Source organism: Diabrotica undecimpunctata, chromosome 2, assembly GCF_040954645.1.
Source record: "Diabrotica undecimpunctata isolate CICGRU chromosome 2, icDiaUnde3, whole genome shotgun sequence".
NCBI classification, from domain to species: domain Eukaryota; kingdom Metazoa; phylum Arthropoda; class Insecta; order Coleoptera; family Chrysomelidae; genus Diabrotica; species Diabrotica undecimpunctata.
In genome coordinates, this window is record NC_092804.1 from 78,752,535 (window position 1) to 78,772,708 (window position 20,174).

A 20,174-nucleotide genomic window follows, 5' to 3' on the forward strand; every position below is an offset into this window, starting at 1 on the left:
GTATTTATATATTTTGTCATTTTAAAATTTGGCAACCTCATATATCAATCTAATGGGTAAACGTAGTGTTGTAGGAAGAAGAATTTTGAATGCGGATGGACAATTGTCCACCATATATTATTTTCAGATCAGTTGCGAATTCATAAGATAACACTTATAAGATAATAGCAATCCTTCTAGCACCTAAATTAGGTTTTATATGAATTAGAGAAGAGTTGATATTATCAATATTACTCTAATCTTAATACAGTTTATATAAACAACTCTTTTGTTGTGCAGCTATTCCACTCATTCAAAACATACACCAAAGATAATAGTCTTTTGTGACCTGGATTTTTCTGTCCCTTAATTTTCCCTTAACTTACGTTCGCCAGTAGAATTTTTTTGTCCTCTTGTTAACATTAGCTACAACATGCATACTAGCATGGCCGGACTGGCCCGCCGGCCCGCGTCGATGCGCCTTCGCTAGCATCTATCCATAAAAAAACTCAACGCTGAAACAATGTTTGAAACTTCACACAAAGATGATGTAGGTACCCATTTCCCTAAAAAATGATTTTACTTGCTTCCGATTTCGACGTTTGATTAATTTATTGTTTCAATTGAACATGGTGTTTTTGCACATTAAAACTCATATATCAAGTATAAGATAATCAAAGGCTAGCGCACATAGCTCGAAAATTGCACCCAGCGATTTCTGTTAATAGCTAAGATGTAACGTGTGCCGCCTTCGAAGACCATTTTTATGATTCGGGCGCCTTTAATAGGTATCAATATCCGCTATTTCTGTTATACCAGAGGCCAAGAGTGGTACATCCACAATTGGCCTAAAATATACAGGTGCACTTTTCTGCACTTCTTAACTACAATATAGGATTGTTGTGCCCCAGAATCCTAAATAACGAAACAGTGGGTACTGTTGTGCTGTATGTACAGCTTTGCTTCGAAATTGTAAATAAAACAACTATTTGTGGACTATATTTATAATGTCTAGAACATCCATGCCTTTCCTTTATGAAACTGAGAGATTGAAAACCAGTCAAGCTTGCCACTAGGAGCCATTATTTGCGCACATGAAGGGCCGTTCTAGGACATTACAAATAAAAATACAGCGAACATGCCGTCCTTCCTTCAAAGCAGAGTCTTTCAAGATAACTAAAGTTTCTAGTATACAATAACAAAGTAAACAAATAATGTTCCAAGACAAAGAAAAGTTCTCTTTAAACTTTAACTAGTTATCAACAGGTAGCGAACAAATTTTTGCAACCGCTTGTGTTTGGGAAAGTATTTAGTATTTAGTTACATATTTTGCATTCAATATTATTATTACTGTATTATAATATGATCTTATTTAATGATATATTCTAACCAGTTATTTACTTTAAAAGATATTATTTTCTTCTATTCGTTAAAATCTCATTGTCAAACTGGCTAGCATATGTAATCTGTTTTTAAGTTCAAAGAGATTGACTTGTCTTTTGTTATTTGGAAAATATGTCGCAAGGACAGTAAACCCTGTAAAATGTCATATTTCTGTGACCGTTTAGTTAGATTATCGCCATTTAAAAGCGCAATGAAATAGAGTTGATTTATGGGTATGCACTTGTCCCACCAACCTACCGACCACCTAAGAAGGGTCGTCAGAGGGTTTTCTACCCATCTCAAGACACTTTCAGTCTAGACAGCGTACTGTAATCATCTTTAGTGAATCGGAACGTCCATTTTTTGTGCCTCGGCCGGAGGCGCGTTGCGCAGATACAACTCTACTCCACTGGCTATAATAATTAATACACCATATTTCAAAGTTTTTTCTTTGTACACATAACAGCAATGAGTTAAGGCAGCTATTTTTCGTAATATTTAAATTAATTGCTAATTTATTCACAATCAAAATATTGCATTTTTTTCTTCATTATTATTTTAATTCGTTTAACCAGCGACCTCTAGTTTTTACGTAAAACAGCTTGTTTTATAAATTGTCCACTACTCTGTTTTAAGAGTCACTACTCGCAAAATACCGTCTTTTCCAGGATGCACTTCCATTACCCTTGCTAATGGTCAAATGGTCATTTCAACGGTAATACAGAGTTTTCCTCCAAAATTATGATTTGTCCGGATTTAATCTGGTCAGCTGAAGAACGCCATTTGTTTCGCCATACGTCAAAGTAAATGTCAAAATGGTTTTAGTTTTTTTGGAACTCTCCCAAAAAACATTAATTTTTGGCAGTTTTTTAGTAGATTCCCGCCTTGCCGTGTTTTCAGTGCAGTGTTTACCAATAGATAATAGTTTATAGCAATTAGTGAAAATTTGTTTTTTGAAAACAGGTCTATTATTGTAGAGACCATGGAGGGTAACGGGGCAGTCCTGAACGACCCTCGATTAATATAAATAATGATAATGCTAGTTAAAAGGATACAATATCCTCAAACGTAAATAATTATGACTTTAATAATAAATACCAACTAACTGAATCAGGCCCTTATCAGGTATGTATGTTTGGAGCATATGAATAAAAATCTAGGTCGTCTTTTCCCCATTAGAATTAAATTTTATTTAGAACAAATAATTGAATTTAGAAACGATGTTATTGATAGTCATAAGTATTTTATATGGAGTTTTAGAGCGCACCAAAAATTTGAAAAAATTTAGGAGGTGACTTTGATTGACTACCAATCACCATGATTTTTTTTTATTTTTGTACGGGTAGGTTCGTCTGTAGAAGCAGTTAATAAATTACTCACAGTTTTTAAAATTTTATTGAAGTATCCAGGGAGTACAAAAGAGTAAGGCAGATTAAAGCTGATAGTGAGAAACGGAAGCTATTTCTTTGAGCCTGAAAACCTGAGATCCTGAGAAACGGCTACCAAAACCAAAGAAGGTAACAGGAGCGTAAATTACACACTCCCGGCACAGACAAGATAGTGACAAAACATAACAATGCGGAACTCACCCGTACTCACCCCGTAATCGGAATGAGTACACCCTTTAGCGAGAATCCATTAGAGAACAAGTCTGATGATAGCAGCCACGGTAATTCCAACTCCAATAAGATATATTAAAGTTGTTGCAGTTAAAAAGCTCGTAGTCCAATCTTTGTCGTGAGACATCCTCACAGACATAAGAATAGACTAGGTAAGATATAAGCAGCTCTGTGAATAGGGGTGAAACAACAATATTCACTTTATGTGGTCTAGCTATCTTTGTCTATCATACGCTCGTGATCTACCTTAATTAATATTGGTGGGAGTAATGTAACGCGGAAGGTGAGAGGTGCATTGATTACACTAGGTGCTAAAGAGAGATAGATAAACCACCGATCGAGTGCTCCACGTTTCACTATTTTGCTCACGATGCCTAGTCTATTCTTATTATATCTATGAACGCCCTGCCGAGAGTTTCCACGTGGAAATCGAAACGTCAAATAAAACTTATTTTAAAGTAAAATTGTGGCTTATTCCCAATAAAAATAGTAAATTATTTCATGGATTTAAATTAAAACTAAACTTTTTTTAATTCACAAATAATATTGATATACTTTACATGTATTAGGATTTCAAAAAGTTTGATGTGAGACGGTTAGGTGGAGGGAGGGGGGGTACTGGCGCATTTGTTTAGAGTTAGGTTGGAGTTAGGAGTTTGAGTGATCGCCTTTTTTATTAGCCAGTCCGGCCCTGCATACTAGAATAATGATTTACTAGCATTGTCTCTAAATATTTTCTCACTCGTTTTGTCTGTTAATTGACGTAAGCTGAATGTTTGAAAGTAGAAAAAACATTCATTGCCTCTTCCTAGAAGGTATCGAATCATCATTTAATTTGCATAACAAATTACCAGCATTTATTCGCGTGAAAACCATCGAAACGAGTATGTACAATTTATTTAAAAATGATTACCTCAATATCATCGTTTATACATTATTTAGAATACCGAATGCATGGTTCTGAAACATTTTTTTGTTAAATTTTTATATTATTTATTATTTTTTTGGGAATAAACTATAAAACATTTGTAATTGTAGTAAATTTCCAATAAAATGTAGTATGTAATTAACGATCACATATTGAGGCAATAAGAATATGCTAAGGAATTAATGGAGTACAGGCTGTCCAAATCCACTTTGTCTCTAACCTTGAGATGCGCAGTGGTTTTTGATGGACCAGAATAGGGAGCCCCTCAGTTTTCGGTTTGTTTTCGAAGTGTGTCAGTCTATATCCGAAGTACAGCCGAAGCAACATATTTTCGTAATGGAATTTAATTCGCTTGAGAATCATACAATTTTGAAGGCGCAAAGTCGTGAAATTAAATTTAATATTTATAATTTCATGAAAGAAGTGGCCAATAATGGTAACGTTGTTATTTCTCTTACCAAAGTACAAACAAGTGTAGAGAAATCTGCTGGAATCAGCTTCGGAATGGTTGAAAATGTTAAACAAATCAAAAGCGAATTAAGAATCCACCAATTTCGATTTGGATGAAGCAAAATCACAACAAACATATATTAATAGAACGTCACGGCATTAGGGATCTTCGACTTTTTAAGATGAAGTAGGTAGCGCTCCATACCATAATGTTCAATCAGAAAAATATCCGTTATTCATTGATATTTTGTGAAATGTGAAATCAATTTGATATAAAGACTGTGTAGCCTTCCAAAACAAAACACAATTGAAGTTTATAAGTGTGTTAAATGAATTTGGCATAATTACTTAAAACCTTCCTCAGTAATTTATTTAAAGAAAATGCTTATGAGTATCATATAATGCAAGGTTACTGCATTTAGATATGCAGTGGGAAAAAGATGACCTACTTCTTTTTATACTACTTTCAAACCCGGCAACAGTGCATTCACTAGCTAATTAAGTACTACATGTGCATATTATACAGGGTGACTCTTTGGGAGTTCCAATTAGACGTTTTAGAGAAACTTAACATAATTAAGTAACTAATACAAAAAAATGTAGGATGGCGGGTTTTTATGTATACCCGACTAATCTAAAATATTTAGAGTCTCCTATCACTTCCGGTTATACCGGAAATTGACTAAAATTTCCTTTTTTAAATATAACGCCCTGTATATTATTATGCATTTCGATAGAAAAGCTCTTGATAATCCTCTCAATATAGGTAATGCTACCGTATACCGAGTGTTTTAGGAGATATGACCAATATTATTTTGAAACAGTGTCCGATTTGACACCATGTATCTTTGTAAATAGCAAAATTGCAAACATTTTGTTTGGGACAAAGTTTGAGTATCTTCGATTTTGATGAAACAACGGTTTATGGCTAAAATAATATTCAAAACGCTTATTTAAAAAAATTGAACTTAAACCCTATGTTTAATGACATTATTAGATAACTGGTCTAAAGTTAAGTTTCGTTAACTATTTCCTATACCTAAACTTCATTGATTCAATTATATTTAAGTATCTGTACAGATTCAATGTTTGTATTATACTTTTCACTATCATTGTATAGCGTGACATCCAAATTTCAGTTTATAGTTAGCAGTTCTCAAAAATGTAAACCTGTTGATCTGTCTAAATTTAGGTGAACTGAAAAGTATCAACTAAAAATTCCATGGCAGGCTATACAATAGTAATTAAAATTATAATAAAAACGTAATGTATATATTAAATGCTAAATATATAATCAATGTTAGATTTAGATGTAGAAAGTAAATTTAATGAATATTAAAGAATAGTTAAAATTCTTTTTAATAACGTCATAATATATAGGGTGATCCATTTAAGATAGTTGAGATATTTTTAAATATGATGTTTGAATATACCTATATTCAATATTAAATTATTCACAAAATTTTGATAAATTTTATCAAAATAGACTATTGCACAAAACAAAATGTTCGCAGTTTTGGTATTTATAAATATACCCGGTGTCAAATCGGTCACTGTTTTATAATAAAATTGGTCATTTCTCGTAAGGATGTAAAGTAGCATAACCTTATACTGAGAGAATCCACAAGAGATGCTCTATCGAAGTGTACTAATATACATACTATATTTAGAGCTCGGTACCACTTCGGGTTGTACCGGAAGTCACAATCAACTTTATTATCAGTTTATTTTTAAGGGAACCTCCTACATATTTTGTATTTTTGAATTCTGGGTAAAATTTTGGACTTATTTTGTTATTATTATTAAAAATTCATATTCACATTTTTTTTAAATTATGGCAGAAACAGGATTTTGGACAGTGATAAATCATTTATTTACCAACATTATCACCTTGAAGATCTGTACTTACATACTCACGTAAAGTAAGTAATGTATTTTTTAGGAATCTATTATATATGGAATTCCAACTACTAAATGTATGGTTTTTACAAATAGTACTTACTTATACCATTTTATAAAACTTCAAACCACAGCGAGTCAATATTATTAAATACCAGCCTGCATGTTATGACTATGAAAATAAGATAAAAGTAGTAAAGTAGTGTTCACTACACCTAGTTAATACTTTTAGAGATAACTGTGTTTTAAGGTTGATTGGAAATCTCATATATTGTCAAGCTCAGAATCACAGGTTGGAAAGAGAAAAAATACAGGCTGAAACCAGGAGGTCTTCAAAGAAAATTTACTTAAAAATACTTTTTTTAAGATATGAGATAAATCATAGGTATGCACCACAGCGTGCTGGTACCCATGGGCGCCGGCAGCGGGGAGCAAATGCACCCCCTGTCTAGAAAGAAAATACTTAGTAGACATGTATATGTTTATATTGGTTAATAGTATGTGTAGATGCAGATGCACCCTCTTGAAAAGAAGGTGCACCCAATGAAAATAATCCTGGCGGCGCGCATGCTGATGCCAACTATTTCACTTATCTTGTACAGGTGGGTTGGCTAATGCTTCCATTAGTTTCATCTTTCTTTGTTTAAAGATTTCTCATAAATGAAAACACCTCAAATTATGTATTTGTTTAGTAACTTCATAATTTTAGTTGGACCACTAGTAAATATCATGTTTATTAAAAACGCAGTTTTTTGAAAATTTGGGTTTATCAAAAAATATTTGTTTTTAAAATAATATTCATCTTCTTATCTTTAGTGACAGCAAAAGAGAGGATTCTCAAAATTCTTGCAAAGTACTTTCATTCATGCCATGTAATAAATGGTACTTGTACTTATACAGGTAGTCAAAGACAGGGCTTTTTGAAATTTTAAAAATTCAAATTGCGACCTTATCTCTCTCTCTCTCTCTCTCTCTCTGTGTGTGTGTGTTTCTGTCTGTTTTCAAATTGATTATCATCCCGGTATAGGGTTTAGGTTAAAATTAACTGTAAGTTAAGCAACTATTCAATAGTTATTACTGTCAGGATATACTTATTTTCAATATATCTACTTCTTTGTCATGAAATGGAAAATTTTTTGGATACTTCAGACAATGTTTTTGTTGCACTTACCATAAATAAATAAAACATCATAATTCATATCATCCATAGGATTTGTTGTAATAATTAAAATTGCTTTTCTTAAATCTAACAGGTCTAACAAAAAAATAACAGGTCTAGCAGGAATAAAAGTTTGCAAATGAATATTTTCTGTCAAGGAAACATTTGTTTGTGAATTTGACAATGAACCTGTTAACATTAAACCACTATTAATAAAAAAATATTCACGTTAGGTATAAAGGACACTAATATTTCAAAGAGAATTAATGTCTCATTTTGATACAGTCATAAAATACAGGGTAGCTCATTAAAAAATATTGACTTAGCATGATCGCATGATGTGCAATTTTAAAAAATTGCATAACATTTGTGTGGTTATTTGGAATCAAGAAGAAAAAATGGAAATGTATTGGCCCGCGCTTTGAGAGGATACTAAAATAGCATTAACGAGATGAGTACTTAATATCAACCTAAGATAAATGGAGGCGAGGATAACCAGGCAAAAGTTGCATAATAATAATAATCAGTGAACAAGAAAAAAATCATATTAAGATGGGTGAAGTCAAAAACACAGCAATAATAAAAGAGAATGGAGGCAGTTTATGCAGAGATTATCCTGGAAATAAAATACGAAAAATATGGGATGAGTTGGCCAGGCAGTTTTCTCACGTTACTGGCTTAGAGAGCTAGAAGCTTCCAATCATCACAAAGGAAAAGATTGTATCAGAAAGAGAGAATCTTAAATTGATAAAATATTTGTGCTGATGACGAATCATTATTCCCTTTGTCTTCATTCATCTAAGAGGTCAGCTTCAATAATTACATTGCTCCATACATTTTTGCCTTTGGTCATAAGAGTGTGAAAATACAATAAAATCTTGTTGGAAGTACAAAGATATGACATATATGAATAAGCGAACATATTGCAGATTATGGAAATATATTTATATCTTGTCAGAATTAGGAGCCTAGGAAATAGTCTCTAGCACAAATTTATCTATAGGAAGGATAATGAATACATACACGCATATATGCCCTATATTATTTGGTGCATATTATCAAATATTATGGTCAATCATAAAAAGAAATAATATAGGAAAAAGGGACCAGAGGGGAAGCAAATGCTCATATAGAATTCGAATGGTAATAGAATTATCAAACATTTTCATAGCATTTTTTTACCATGGCCAACTTTTCAATAATAAAATTAAAAGAACTTTTTGGTCGATAGCCTGTTAACTAAATATTCGCATAGAGAAATGATAATATTTCACCGTAAAACAAGCATGAAAATTTTGTTTATCTTAAGTGGCATTTGTTATGAATTCGATTTAAAAGATCAAAAATAAAAAAGCATTATAGGAAAAGAAGACCAGAGGGGAAGAAAATCTCTCATCTAACGAATTAATAGTATTGACATACATCTTGTGTCACTCATTTTTGAATAAGAACAACACTATCAATTTTCCAGTGATGGAGAAGGGAGAATAGGTAATAAGGAAGGTCGAAATCGTCAAGTGAAATAATTGAAAAACTAAAGAAGCAGTGAATTGGTGCTAGTAAAGCTAGAATGGAAAGAAACTCAATATAACTTTTTGGTCAACAGTGTACTAAAGATGAAGATTCGAGTAAAGAAACAATGACACTCAGCTTTATAATATGGAAAAGTTGTTTGATATTAGACGACATTTATTATCAATTAAGATGACATTTATTATCAATTCGGTTTAAGATTAAAATCAATATAATTGTTAAAAATTATCTCTCGGTGTTGGTTTTTATCAGGCACCTTAATGATGATTCCCTTATATCTAAATCTAAAAAAACACGATTTTCTTAATGTCATCAAGGTTGTCGTAATCATATCTATCAAATAATTTGATGTTTTTGAAATAGTACTAAATATTACTCTAACAATAAAAAACGAAACTTTATGGTCTACAAATTTTAGCGGTTAACATTACTTAAAAAAATATTTAGAACCTACCGCATTTACATCTCCAAATTTACTGATATTCCTTTCCAAAGGCACGTGATTAGATGGGTGATTACCCATTTTTTGATTTCACTGTAAAACTTAAATGAAACCAAGCACCAAAATTAATCACCAGTCAGTAAACGTCATACGTTCATCAACAAAATAACACCCTTCACTAAGAGCAGATGCGGTCCGCCGGACAGATGCTTAAGAGACTTGTAAGTCAGCTAAACTATCACTATAAATCCACCCTACCGAGTTTATCTCTCTTGCACTGGTCCACTAAATGCCTCACAAGAATGCAGTTGCATTCAGAAAGCAATATCCGATTTGTCTGAATGGAGTATAGATATTTTACACAAAAAACACTTCTATAACTGGTTCGCCTTGAAAACCCCGAAAAACTAATCAAACCAAAAATCACTAACTGAGCTTTATTGAAGGATATAATCGTATACGATTTGTTTTTGTTTTTTGGGAGAGTTCGATCAGCGATAAGACAAGATATTAACCTTTAATTTCGATTAACGAATCGCGGAAAAGCGTCTGGGAAATTATCGCGATAGAAAAACGGTCGAACGGGACCGAAAAATCGCGTTAAACACGAACGAGGCACGACGCAGCCTACCACGACAAATTCAAAAAGCAAACCACCGTCCGGACGGTCTCCGGAATGACGGTTAAGGTGTTACCCACACCAAGCTGTATTAGCAGTTCTGAAAATGTCGGCACAGGTAAACGCACCTATGACAATGTTGCCAGCGCCTTAAAACGGTTAACATTTTAAGTACATCACGTTTACTGGTGAGATAAAGATTGATATTGTTGATATGAACGTCGTGATAATTGTTTATTATGATAAATTCCAACAGATAAAATTAAATTATTAAAAGAATTTTTTACCAAGGAACAGAAAACAAAATTTGTTTAATATATTAATGTTTTGTATTTTGAGAACGATTTCCGAAGTTATAAATCGAAACGTCAAATAAACTTATTTTCAAGTGAAATTGTGGCTTATTCCCGATAAAAAATAGTAAATTACATTAAGATGCCACAAGAAAATAGCTTCAGAACAATATTATGTTCAAATTATTAGATTTTGTATAAGGTAATATATTATGTTTATGAATTATATATTTCGATAATAATTACAAAGTATGTTAGGTATTACAACTTATTCTCTATAAGCATAAATGCCTGTTCTTCCTTTGGGTTATTGCTCGATTTCAGAGATTGTCTGACCATGGTGATTTATCTCATGTTATTTTTACTATTCTGTTCTGCAATTCGATTTATGTGCTGATTCCATTCAGTTTTTGTTCTTGGTCACCCTGTTTATTCCTTCGATTTTGGATATATATCTCACATATTCTTTCGTTACTCTGTCTTTTAAAGTTTTATTTGTTATTCTACGAAACACTTTTATTTTCGTTGTTTCTAATAGTATTTGCGTTAGGTTAGAATCATCTCTTGATTCAACAGTATAGGCAATTATAAAAAAAAATACTGGTCTAAGCTTTATATAGAGAGCGGCAAAAGTCCGTAATATTCTCAATATCAAACCAACAGATTATTTGTGAATAAATTCATAGATTTTTATTTTTAATTTGAATTTTTCATATAATACAAGAAAATGTATAAGATCAATCAGATTTAACTAATGATAATTATCAGTGGTATATCGGTGTCGATAAATTTTTATACAGTAGTAAAGTTAATGTTCACAAAAAATATTGTTTACTATAAATACATTTTTAATACTTATCATTATCTTTTTATTGCTACAAAAATACAGGGCATTCCATTTAAAAAAGATGTCAGTGACGTCATTACTTAAAGGTTGGTAACCCTGTACATTTTCTTGTAGTATAAGCAAAACTTCAAATTGAAAAGAAATATCGACCTGCCCGAAGAACATTTATTTTGTCTCCAATTGCAAATGGAATAAACAAATAAGCAGAATGGAGGTGACCCGTGGAGTCAAGTAGTGGTAAGAAATAAATTACCAATCGGTAGAAGTATCAGACGACCGCACAAAAGATGGAGTGAAAACCTTCCATGTAGGTATCAATCTGCCAATGAACAAGAAGAATTGCTTGAAAAGAGGAAGAAGAAGTAGCAAAATGTTCTTGTTTGTTTTAGAGTGGTGTTTACTAATTTTATTCCATGATAGTTATTGGGCGATCTCCTTTAAAAAAATATTGCTATTCTCCATTTGCCAGATAATATTTCGCCATAAGAATTATTCCGCCGTTTACTATTTGATCTCACCCAGGTGACTTTCGGTTTTTAGATTTTTCAATGTTTTTTTTTGTCTTTTTTCGTGATTTATGTTCGTTCATGTATTGTGATATTAGCTGTTTATTACAGAGCATCAATGGACACTTAAATATGAAAGATCAGATCACAAAGCAGACTACTTGAAAAACCCTTTACCTTCTGAGCACTTAGTTAAGTTTGTGATAAAAAAGAAACTTAAATATGAAAGTTCAGATCACAAAGCTAGCTACTCGGAAAGGCCTTTTGCTTCTAATCAATTAGTTCGTGATTTATATTTTTTTCGTAATACGAGGATGTATTAAAAACTTTGAAGTACGATTGAAAGGAGTAATAAATCACGATTGTGTGCATGGCAACATGCGATTTGTGAGCAGGAGCATAGTTTTGCAAAAACAAAATACTTTTTAAAAATTTTCCGCGTTTTCTCTCCAAATTTTTTTTTATAAAGTGGTCAGTAACGTCGAATGGAAATTTCCAGTTATTGTTTTGACACTACCAATAAAATTATTCATGATTATGGATGAAGTTTCGTCCAGTTAAAACACGTCTTAAGAAGTTTGCACCAAATCTACACGTACTATGTGGCTATATGATAAGAACGTGCATATGAAATATTCAGTACCTCAGATATTCGTTATAAAAATCATTCATCAAGTCAATTTTATCAGACGGTCTGATAAAATCATTTCATGAACTGTATCGATATTTACGAGGAGACACGGAAACTGGCCTTTCCGATAGCTCGATAATCAAATTGTTCAATGTTTGCAATTTTTATCGACATCCTTTTTTTCCAAATTTCATTGCCAAACTCTGGTTTGACTTTTTTTTTTCAATATTTTTTGGTTTTTCAAATGTCGAGGTCTTGAGAAGAATGAATAAAGAAAAGGAAGTCATATTTACGATCAAAAAACGAAAACTGCAATACTTAAGACACATTACACGAGGCGAAAGATATGAACTACTTCGAATAATTATGCAAAGGAAAATAGCAGGAAAAAGGTCCATAGGAAGAAGACGAAACTCCTGGCTAAAGAATCTACGGGAATGGTATAGCTGTAGCAGCAACGAATTGTTTCGGTCAGCAGTTTCGAAAATACGTATAGCCCTGATAATCGCCAACCTTCGGAACGAAGATGGCACTTGAAGAAGAAGAAGAAGAAGGTTTGACTTTGGTTTCTTTGTTGTCGGGATATAAGGTTAGAACTACGCCTGAGAATGCTTCGATGTTACGTGTTCTCTACTCTTCTTTATGGCTTGGAAGCGTGGACACTAAAACAAATCCATCTGAATAAGTTGGCAGCCTTTGAATTTTGGTGTTACAGAAGAATCCTACGAATATCATGGATTCAAAGAATGTCAAACGTGGAAGTAACTAGAAGGATAGGAAATGAGGCGGAAATAATATTAACTATCAAAAGACGAAAACTTGAGTACCTAGGACATGTGATGAGAGGGCAAAAATACGCATTATTACAACTTATTATGCAAGGCAAAATCCGAGGAAAGCGAAATGTGGGAAGACGAAGAATATCCTGGCTTAAGAACTTAAGGGAATGGTTTGAATGCAGTAGTGCAGAACTTTTTAGAGCGGCAGTCAACAGAGTCCGCATAGCCATGATGATTTCCAACCTTCGATAGAAGATGGAACTTAAAGAAGAAGAAGGTTTGACTTTTTGATGCGAAACTATACATTGGTACTTTATCGTCGTAGCTATGGTAACACTTTCTTCATGGACTTTATCCATGGAATCGTTTAGGCCCTAGGTTAACTCGATATCTACGTTGATACTAACAGTATATGTCAGTTAAATCCTATATTTTTATCCTACCAGTATATCCCATTTCTTTACCTTATTTGAGTGTTTTTATGTAGCACCTAAGTATCATTTTTCACTTTATTAAAAGATAAGAATATTGGTTAAACAAATATGCAGCGACGAAAACTAGCAGTAAAACGTACTCACACATTGTAGCTCAAATACACCAAGTAAAACTTTGGATACAAAATATATATCATTTGTAAATGGTTCTTCCTAGATCAACCAGAGTTTTGAGTTGCTAACTGGTCATCAACAAATAATATTATTCTCATTTGTGTTTGTCCATTTGTTTGTATATCAGTTTCAGTTAATAGTTTTGATATCAACGCAGTGATTTGTTACGTTTAATAACTGATTTGTTCGTATTTCTATATTACAGTATAAATACGTAACATTCGGTTATTCTGTAACCTGTTATAAGCTAATTCAGTGGCAGTTTTCTGAATTCTCATTTAACCTAATGAATCATCTGTCTTTGTACATTGTACTCTATATTACATGGATGTACGTTCCATGAATACATATTATTACAAGAAAATGGTAGCTTTCTAGTTGTAAATAACTAATTGCATAAAAAAAAGTTCTTAGGAAAACTTAGTGCGAAGAAGAAAAACCATGGTTATAATACTTAAGTGAACGATGTAGTTGCAAATACATTCAATGAAGCAGCACGAATTGGATACAGCTCTAAGATTCCAATAGTTATGTTATGTTCACGATGGAGACAGAACAAGAAGAATAACTGATACATAAATTGTAATAAATATTGATAAAATAGTTGCTAGTAGACCGTTACTTCAACAAAACATTATACATTATATATTATGTTCAAATAGTTGAACATAATATTATGTCAAAACGTATGTTAAACGTATTCTGGAAGAAGTAACATAATAACTATCAACTTGAACATGACAATAAAATAAGAATGTGACAGATGAGTGAGATGTATGGCTAATATACACACTTCTGTACACAAAATCACAAGCTATTCTTTGCTATTAGACTTTTGAGCATTGGAAAATATATTTGTGATAAAGTGTCTCTTACAATTGATAAATTTGGCAACAATGTCATCAAACAACTTTGTACGAGAATTCCGATCCAAAGATCCAGTTTGTTTTGCAAAATTATGACTGTAGCTAATCTAATGAAACTTGTACTTTCAGTTTTTATGTTCACAACAAAGTAGATGAAAGATAAATATGTAGATAACTAGACAAGATAAGATGAGATTCGGAATGTAGGAGAAAGATTATTTAGAAATTACAGAAATACCTATACCTATTAAAAAATATTGTAGTTATTATACTATTTAAACATTGATATTTGGTTGATTATTAGTAGAAATTGTCTAATAGTAGATAAATATATAATATAAAATAAATCAATTGTACACGATCAGTTATATTCTTAAAAAAAAAAAGGATATAGGTAATACAGGCTCGCATCGTCACATCTATGTGTATTATTATGCTCCACCCATAAAAACAAAGGATGTAACCAACCAAAGGATGTTAAGAACCAACACACCATCAAACCATTTAATGAGTCATGCCACAAAATTTTTATGAGAATTATTTTCAATCGAATTCGTAATGTGTCGACTATTCAAGAAGATTAGAGTGGAAATTAATACGAGATTTGGAATAAAATAAATAACCAACGTTTAGAGTAAAAACAGGATGCTAGAATGAAATCAATATATTGAAAGAATGGTAGTGGAATATAAGGATTCATATTTATTCATAGGCTATTTTGACATTTAAAAACATTCAATAATCTTTATTTTATATTAAATTAACATTTAAAACTTCAAGACGTCATTCTAAAACTTTAGACGTCAAAGTTAACTGAATAAGTAACTGAAAAGAAAAAGAAAAAATAACGCCTAAACAAAAGACGGTGTTAAAAAGGGTACTCGAAGACCTAAAACGTGTTGGAACATTTAAATGGGAAGAAAAAAGAGATTACACCGATGAGAATGGATAAAAACGAAGTAGGCATTCTTTATAAAATCAATATTACATATGAGGACTCTAGAAGTAAAGACTGAATCGCTGAACTGGAAATCTTTTATTCTATTTGGTGGTAAAGAGATCTAAGCGATAAGTCTAACAGGTCCTGCTTTATATAATCCGTTCACAAATTGTTGAGAGCACGAAATGTGCCTCAAAGTCATAAAACGGTCGAAAAATTTGTATCATCATAGGCGTTCCTGAAATGTTTATTCATTAAAATTAATGCATTTTACATTTATTTTCCTTTCCAAAATGTTTATCAATATTAATAATGTTTTAATACTAATATATTTAGCAAAAAACAATTAAAACTTTCACGGCTAATATTGGTTATTATATTATATTAATAAAAATAAGAATTTAACCATTAACAATTTCGTAAATAAGAATACCTTATCTCTTTGGATATTTCAATACTAATCTTCGTGTTTAATCACTTTACTAGAAAACCTGGAATTCATATCCGAAGGTAATAATTGTTGCAAGATAATTAGATGGAATTCCCCAGATTTTTAATAATATAATGGGTATAAAGATGCCGGCTTTGGCCACGTGCCTCGTCTGTTCAGTTTATATTCGAAACTTAACTTGAAAGGGTGAAGTTATTACGAACGAAAACAATTTTTTTGTTTAGTACGTTTTTGATTGCATGTAATTTACGGCTCGTCGGGTCTACGGCAGTAATTACGTCTCGAATATTTCTTTTGCGAATTATATGCAGTGCGTGAGTTATTTTTTATTCCATATACCTACGAATATATACGTACCTTTCGCTCGTGCTCATTTTGTTGGATTGTTTGTGATGGCTTCATCATCAACATCATCAAGTTTTACACCGGTACTGTTGCGTACAGTCAGTAAGTCTGTCTATTCACCAAGAGAGAAGACTATTGTCCTGAATGTTCACGATGCTCTGGTTTCTCAGAATCCCACAAACACTGTTCGCAACATAGTCGAAAGTTGTGCCAACATGACTGGCGTAGAGGAGTCAACTATATATAGGTTCCTATCAAAAAGAAAAAAACACGGTATAGCTAACCCAAACACAAACGAACACTTAAAGAGAGGGAAAAAGCCTATTGAAACTGATGAATTTGCCAAAAATGGTATTCGAAGGAAAATTCATGGATTTTTTTCAAAAAAGAAATACCAAACCTAAACAAAATTTTACAAGAAGTTAGAGACGACCCGGATTTGCCTCCTATCGGACGAACTAAATTGTGGCAAGTTTTAAAAGAATTAAATTTCCGGTGGGAGAAATCAGACCGAAAATCACTTTTGATTGACCGGGAGGAGATAATATGTTGGAGAAGAAATTATCAAAGATCCATACGAAAATTCCGGGCTGAAGGAAGGCCAATTTTCTACTAGGATGAAACGTGGGTAAACTCAGGCCATACTCTAAAAAAAATTTGGTCAGATTAAAATTTATTAAGCTCCAGGCAAGCCTTTATGGAAGGTTGGTCTACTGGTATCTCCCCACCTTCTCGTAAAGGCAGTAGATTAATAATTTCTCACATTGGCAGTGAAAAAGGATTTGTTAAGCATGGTCTATTGGAATTTCAGTCCAAAAGCACAAAATACTATCACGAGGAAATGACAGCTGATGTTTTCGGAGAGTATTTTGAGCAGATGATTGAACACATACCACCAAATTCAATTATAGTATTAGATAATGCACCTTATCATTCACGACTAGTAGAAAGACCTCCAACGACTACGTGGAAGAAACAGGATATTCTTGACTGGCTGCGGAATAAGTATCTGCATTACGAAGATGGAATGGTAAAAGCAGAACTTTTAAAAATTGCCCGGCAACACAAATCTAAGTTCAAGAAATACGTAGTTGACAAAATGGCGGAAAGGCGAAACATCACAGTCCTTAGACTTCCACCCTTCCACTGCGAAATAAATCCAATTGAACTCATTTGGGCACAAATAAAAAGTTATGTGGCTAGATATTACAGAACAAAACTGGAAAGATGCAGTAAGACATGTAATAGAAGAAGAACAAAAAATGTGGGATCTTGATAATATAATTGATGCGAACGTAGAGACACAACCGTTAATTATTAACCCTCAAGACGACTCGGATTCCGAAGTTGATCCTATTTATTTTGAATTTGAATAGTTTTCTAATCGTAATTATATAAGGTAAGTAATAGTAGTTGTAATCGTAAGGTATTAAAGGGGAAAGGCGCAAAATGTCGCCTGTCAAAATGCTCAATGTGTTTTAAATGTATCCATTTTTTTTCAAATCCTGAGAAAACTAAAAAGCATTTTTGAAAAATTTAAAGGCAGAATGAAATATTTATTAGAATTAAAAGTTTCTTTTACATGCAATATTTTCAATTAAAAATTATACTATATTTTCTCTTTTATTTTCACCCCTGTTACATAACATATTAAAATAAACATTGTAGAAGTTTTCAGGAACTTTCTGCCCTCAGTAATAATGTAATCTTTCATTCTGCGTTTAAATTTTTCAAAAATATTTATTAGTTTTCTCCGGATTCGAAAATAATGGATACATTAAACACATTGAAAATTTTGCCAGGCGACATTTGGCGCCTTTCCCTTAATTAAATAAATGTATCTTTTACAAATGGCAAGAAACTTTTTATTTTTGAATAAAATAAAGAAGTTTTATTAAAACAAAAATACAATCTACATAAGTACAATTTAAAAAATATATTTATTTAGTTCAAATAAATGTTTCAATCATATACTCTACGACACTGGTCGATCATCTGTAACCAAAATACCTTCGTAATCGGATTATAAGGTTGACTGTTGTATTGTATTCCTTCAGATACAAGGTGGGTTAGTCGAAAACATCTTAAACCGTCAGTTTCAGGTTGGTTTTTACTATTATATCGTATTACCTATCCTCTCTGTATTTCAGTTCTCTAATTAGGGTTAAACTTGTAGTGAGCTATCGACAAATTGTGAACCGATTATAGCGGCAAGTTATTTAGCCTCCAAGCCAACTATGAGTAGGGCTTGGAAGAGAAGAGATATAAGTGAACTTGTACCCCTGTTCCACTGTGTCAGACTGTTAGTTGAGTTTGTTATCATTTTGGTTGGGTAGTGGTATAGCTCCAAGTAATACTTTAATGTAAATTGCTGCGCTTTACGTTATTATAAACTACAGTGTTTTTAAGAAGAGTTCCTTTTGTTTCTTTATGGAATATGGAGCCAGTGATAGATGATTTACCTGCTAATAAATTTCCACCACCAAAGCAAGCTGGAAAGAAAAGGATTTGGTCAGATAAGTGAAAAAAACAGGGCAAATAGCAAGAAATTCAGGTAAAGCTTACATGAACACAAAACACTTCTCATGAAGCTTAAAAGTTAGGAGAACTTGAAAATCATCATTGTTGGAATAAGTATACCAATATTATTTCAAAAGAACAAAGACTTTCAATTTTTAAAGAGTATTGAGCATTGGGCACTAGAATCTCGCAAACAGCTTTTCTTAATCAATCCATACAGACTAAGCCTATAAAAAGAAAAAAACTACATGCAGTTAGCAACAAAGAGGTGTCATATGTTATATATAATCTGGAAAATTTTAGAGTATGTAAACAGTTATAATAAAAACTCTTGATATCTCCAACAAACGTTTACAAAATGTAGTTGAAAGCAAAAAAAAGTCTCCTCAGGCGTGTCATGCATAGACAGATGAGGAAAGAAATCACCCCAAACGAAATTTCTGAAACGGTAATTGAAATCGTAAAAGAGCATATTAATAAATAATAAAGTTTCCTGGGTACACAAACCACTACACTAGAAATAAGACTCCGAAAAGCAGGTCTCTTCCTCAGGAGTGTAATTTGAAAATAATGTACAAACTTTATTGTGATTTCTGCAAGGAGGAAAAACAGGAAGGACCTGTAAGCGAAAGCTTTTATAGGAATATTTTTAATACTTAGTTCAAGCTTAGTCTCAAAAGGTCAAATACAGACATCTGTATTTGGCCTTCTCAGACAGAAAAAATCTTCCACTTGCGTAAGGCGGAAGCCGTAAGAACAGCAAAACAGAAGTGTCACGACCTAAAGAATGCTAGCAAAGTTGCGATCATCTTCGACTTGCAAAAAACTATGCCAACTCCTAATGTGTCAACTTTCAAAAGCATATTATTTAAGGAAACTATGAACGTATAACTTAGGGGTCCATAGCCTAGAGATTGGACGACCCATTTCTTTACGTGACACGAAGGCCAGGCGTCACGTGGATATCAGTAAATATCATCTCATCTCCTAAAATATAATATTAGAAGCCTTACCCCAGCTGTGAAACACATAACTGAATTTAGCGGCAACTGTGGAGTCCAAAACAAGAGTCATCTGACAGTCAAACTTTGGCTTTACATTGTCAGAAACACTAATATTCAAACAGTTGATCATCGCTTTTGTGTAAGTGGCCATTGTTATAATGAGTGTGACCAAGACTGTGGTTTGATAGAGTTAAAAGAACCAAAAAGAACCTTTATGTACCTTAAAATTGGATGGAGCTGATAATTTCTACAAAGCATGCAATGGTTATATTTTGAACAGAACAAACCTTTAACCCTGTTTTACAAAAAATAGCTAGAGGTATCTATGAAACCCATTCGAGCTGGCAAAAACTCTGCCCTTCTGCCAGAGATC

The 20,174-nt window shown here is 32.5% G+C and overlaps 1 protein-coding gene across 4 annotated transcripts in view; it reads right to left on the bottom strand.

Annotated features, from left to right (window-relative positions):
- Nucleotides 1-20,174, bottom strand: part of numb (NUMB endocytic adaptor protein) — a 167,925-nt gene that overhangs the window by 92,513 nt on the left and 55,238 nt on the right. The window contains exon 1 of one of the 4 annotated variants that reach the window (XM_072523116.1): nucleotides 9,405-10,076. The exons of 2 other annotated variants lie outside the window; for them this stretch is intronic. In XM_072523116.1, coding sequence (XP_072379217.1) covers nucleotides 9,405-9,473 — 69 coding nt within the window. In that variant the 5' untranslated portion in view covers nucleotides 9,474-10,076. Of the gene's footprint in view, nucleotides 1-9,404; nucleotides 10,077-20,174 lie in introns of those variants that run through there. One more of the 4 variants, XM_072523115.1, reaches the window with a different exon arrangement.